A 3,527-nucleotide genomic window follows, 5' to 3' on the forward strand; every position below is an offset into this window, starting at 1 on the left:
GACCGCAACATACAGGGATATACAATGTAATACTGACATATTATCACACACATAGGTTGGACTTGATGGACGTGTCTTTTTTCAACCTCACCTACTATGTAACTATGTAACATTTTAAACCAATTACTATATGCTTACTTTATTTCAAGAACTGAAAAATGTAAAACATGGCATGTACAATAGTTTAGGTACCCATTCAGTTGGCCCACTGCTCTATTATATTGCTAGGTTAATTGAGTTGTCTTAAAACGGAACTCTGGGCGTAATCTCTAACAACTCTTTGTCCCCTCCCAACTATCTGATGAATTAAAAAAAGAAAACCTAAGCTGCAAGTCCCTTTTTTAACCACTTCCCATCCAGCAACGTACCAATCTCATCGGTGTCCGCTATGCTCCGATTCTGCAGTCACAGAGCCGGAGTTTGTGGTCCCCGGAAGGAAGAGGGGTGAAGAATGGATGCTCGCTGCCAGAGAGGAAGACAGGGACATCGCGGGCTTCTCCTGCAGGTAAGTGTCACATAATGGGCTAGTAGGACAGTCTTGAACAGATGGTTCTGTCTAACAACCTGTCTGACAACCACCAAGTACTGTAACTTAGCCCAGCCACTGGCCATGGCATTCAGGCTGCAGTTGACTGTCCCATCTGGCTCCAGAACATAGGTGTGCGCACAGGGTGTGCCGGATGTTCCTGGGAACACCCTAATCACCCCATGTGCATTAGCATTATCCAGGAGCAGCACCAGGTGGGTGGTTGGGGGTGCCAGTGACCAGTGTAAATGCCCCCAATGTATTAAAGTCTAGGTTCAACTTTAGGAACACATTACACCCGTATTTAGGGTGTACTGTAATATGTTCTCAATCAACTGTCTCCCACCACCAGAGCCCCCTTCCTGTGACAGCAAGTGGCGTACATGTTTGTTTGAACTTTGGGGTGCACACTCTAATGCAATCGGCTGCGCACACCTATGCTCCAGAAGTACTGTTTGCATTGTGAAGCTTGTGGGTTGACACTACCAGGGCCGCCATCAGGAATTATGGGGCCCCTTACACAGCTTCAGGCATGCGCCCCCTGGGGGGGGTGCTGCCGCCTCAAATTCAGAAGCGACAGGGCTGCCGCGAATTGAGAAGCGGGGAGGGTGCCGCTGCTAATTGAGAACATTGGGGGGGGGCGTAAATTGAGAAGCGGGGGATGCCACAAATTGGGGGGGGGTTGCCCTGGGGACCTCAGGGCCCCTTAAAAAAAATGTATATAAAAGAAAAGAAATTATAAATAAAGGGAGAGCCCTTTAATTTTATATAAAAATAAATATATATATATATATATATATATATATATATATATATATATATATATATATATATATATATATATATATAAGAAGGCCAGTATGGTGGCCTGAGTTTATGGGAGGAGCCCGGAGGGTATTTAAGCAGCCCACTCACACATGCTCTTTGTCAGTTCAGTGTGCGGTACTACACGTCACTGGGCCGACTCTTCCCAGCTCACCTCATGTCCGTGAGTCTGCTCATTCAATCGCATTCGACACCTTCCCATCCTTCCCTTTTTCAGGGCACTTCTCAGCATAACCTTCTTCAATTAACTACCCATTACTTACCTTGGGTATGCCCCCTTTTCTTGGCATACTGACCAGACCACCAAGGCACACTTCAGGTCTATTTATGTTGTAAGTCTTGTCGCGTGTTTATGTGATCCACATCATTCTCGGTCAGAGGGTAACGACCATAAACATATATATATAGAAAATAAATTATAAAAGAAAAAGGGGGGTTGCCATCCGGGGCCCTGGGGACCTCCGGGCCCCTTTACAGGTGTACTCCCTGTACCCCCCAGATGGCGGCCCTGGACACTACTTATATGACCTGATGCACCCATTTTATTGCAAAAGATCTGGGCGCTCGTCTCATCTTTCATTATTCCTTTTAGGAATTTTTACCTCTTATATCTCAACTTCTAAATTAAAATTACATATTCCATTTTTGTAACATTAGCACTTTAGTCTGCATGTCAATGGGGATCTGCAACCAAACCACTGGAGGAACATTTATATTGGTTGGCCTGTCACATAAGCCGGACATGCTGGTTCTATTATTCATTGGTATCTTTATTATGTATTTTACCTGTCAGTTTAGTAACATTCTAATAACAATATTAATATACATGGACTCACACTTGCACACTCCAATGTACTTCTTACTCAGTAATCTTTCGTTCTTGGACGTCTCCTTCACCTCGGTAACTTTACCAAAGCTACTTGATATTTTTACGGCTGGGAATAAAATTTCTTTTATAGGATGTATGGTACAGTGTCATTGTGTTCTTACATTTCAAAGTACAGAATATATACTTTTGGCAGTCATGGCTTTCGATAGATTTGTAGCCATTTGTAGACCACTACACTACCTATTAATCATGAACCATAAACTTTGTGTCTTCTTATCTCTCTTTTCTTGGATAATTATATATGTCTTCACTGTGCCCATCACTATCCTAATGTCAACATTACAATTTTGCGGCTCTTGTGAAATCAACCACTTCTATTGTGATGTAATGGCCTTACTGCAGCTCTCATGCTCGGACATACTGAGAATTCAGATTGTTATATTTATAGCCGCAGCACTGTTGGGAATACCCTGTTTTCTTCTGACACTAACCTCTTATATTTTCATTGCTCAAAATATTCTGGCCATTCGTACTACTAGTGGTAGATCCAAAGCCTTTTCTACCTGTTCCTCACACCTCACTGTTGTAACATTGTTGTACTTAGTGCTGTTTTGTCTGTATTTACGACCTCCATCAAAGATGTTTTTAAATGATGGTAAAGTTATATCACTGTTAAATACAGGTGCAATACCTATGCTAAATCCCATTATCTATAGCTTGAGAAACAAAGATGTTAAATGTGCCTTTAAAAAGTTAATAAAATAACTACCGTATTTATCGGCGTATAAGACGCACAGGCGTATAACACGCACCCTAACTTTAAGAGGGAAGTTTTAGGAAAAAAGCATTCCAAAGCCCTCTGCATATAACACGCAGGCACAGTTTACCCTCTATTTTCAGGGTAAAAAAGTGAGTGTTATACGCCAATAAATACAATATGTATGTATATAACTGTGTGTCTGGGCAAAATATAAAACAAAACATACACTATATTGTCAAAAGTATTGGGACACCTGCTTTACACACACATGAACTTTAATGGCAACTCAGTCTTAGTCTGTAGGGTTCAATATTGAGTTGGCCCGTGCTATGCAGCTAGAACAGCTTTAATTCTTCTGGCAAGGCTGTCCACAAGGTTTAGGAGTGTGTCTAATGGAATGTTTGACCATTTTTCCAGAAGCGCATTTGTGAGGTCAGGCACCGATGTTCGACGAGAAGGTCTGGCTCTCAGTCTCCACACCAATTGATCTCAAAGGTGTTCTATCAGGTTGAGATCAGGACTCTGTGCAAGCCAGTCAAGTTCCTCCACCCCAAACTTGCTCATCAATGTCTTTATGGACCTTGCTT

At 42.2% G+C, this 3,527-nt stretch overlaps 1 protein-coding gene across 1 annotated transcript; it reads left to right on the forward strand.

Moving 5' to 3' along the window:
• Positions 1 to 2,016: 2,016 nt before the first annotated feature.
• On the forward strand, positions 2,017 to 2,945 carry LOC120910411 (olfactory receptor 2AP1-like). The gene has a single exon (XM_040322168.1). It carries the CDS (start codon positions 2,022 to 2,024, stop codon positions 2,943 to 2,945), a length of 924 nt encoding a protein of 307 aa, XP_040178102.1. The 5' UTR covers positions 2,017 to 2,021.
• The last annotated feature ends 582 nt before the right edge of the window (positions 2,946 to 3,527 follow it).

This window comes from Rana temporaria, chromosome 8 (genome assembly GCF_905171775.1).
Source record: "Rana temporaria chromosome 8, aRanTem1.1, whole genome shotgun sequence".
In the NCBI taxonomy this organism is placed as follows: Eukaryota; Metazoa; Chordata; class Amphibia; order Anura; family Ranidae; genus Rana; species Rana temporaria.

Bases quoted from the DNA above. Each gene is read 5' to 3' on its own strand.
- LOC120910411 (XM_040322168.1), top strand. From the start codon at position 2,022: ATGTCAATGGGGATCTGCAACCAAACCACTGGAGGAACATTTATATTG.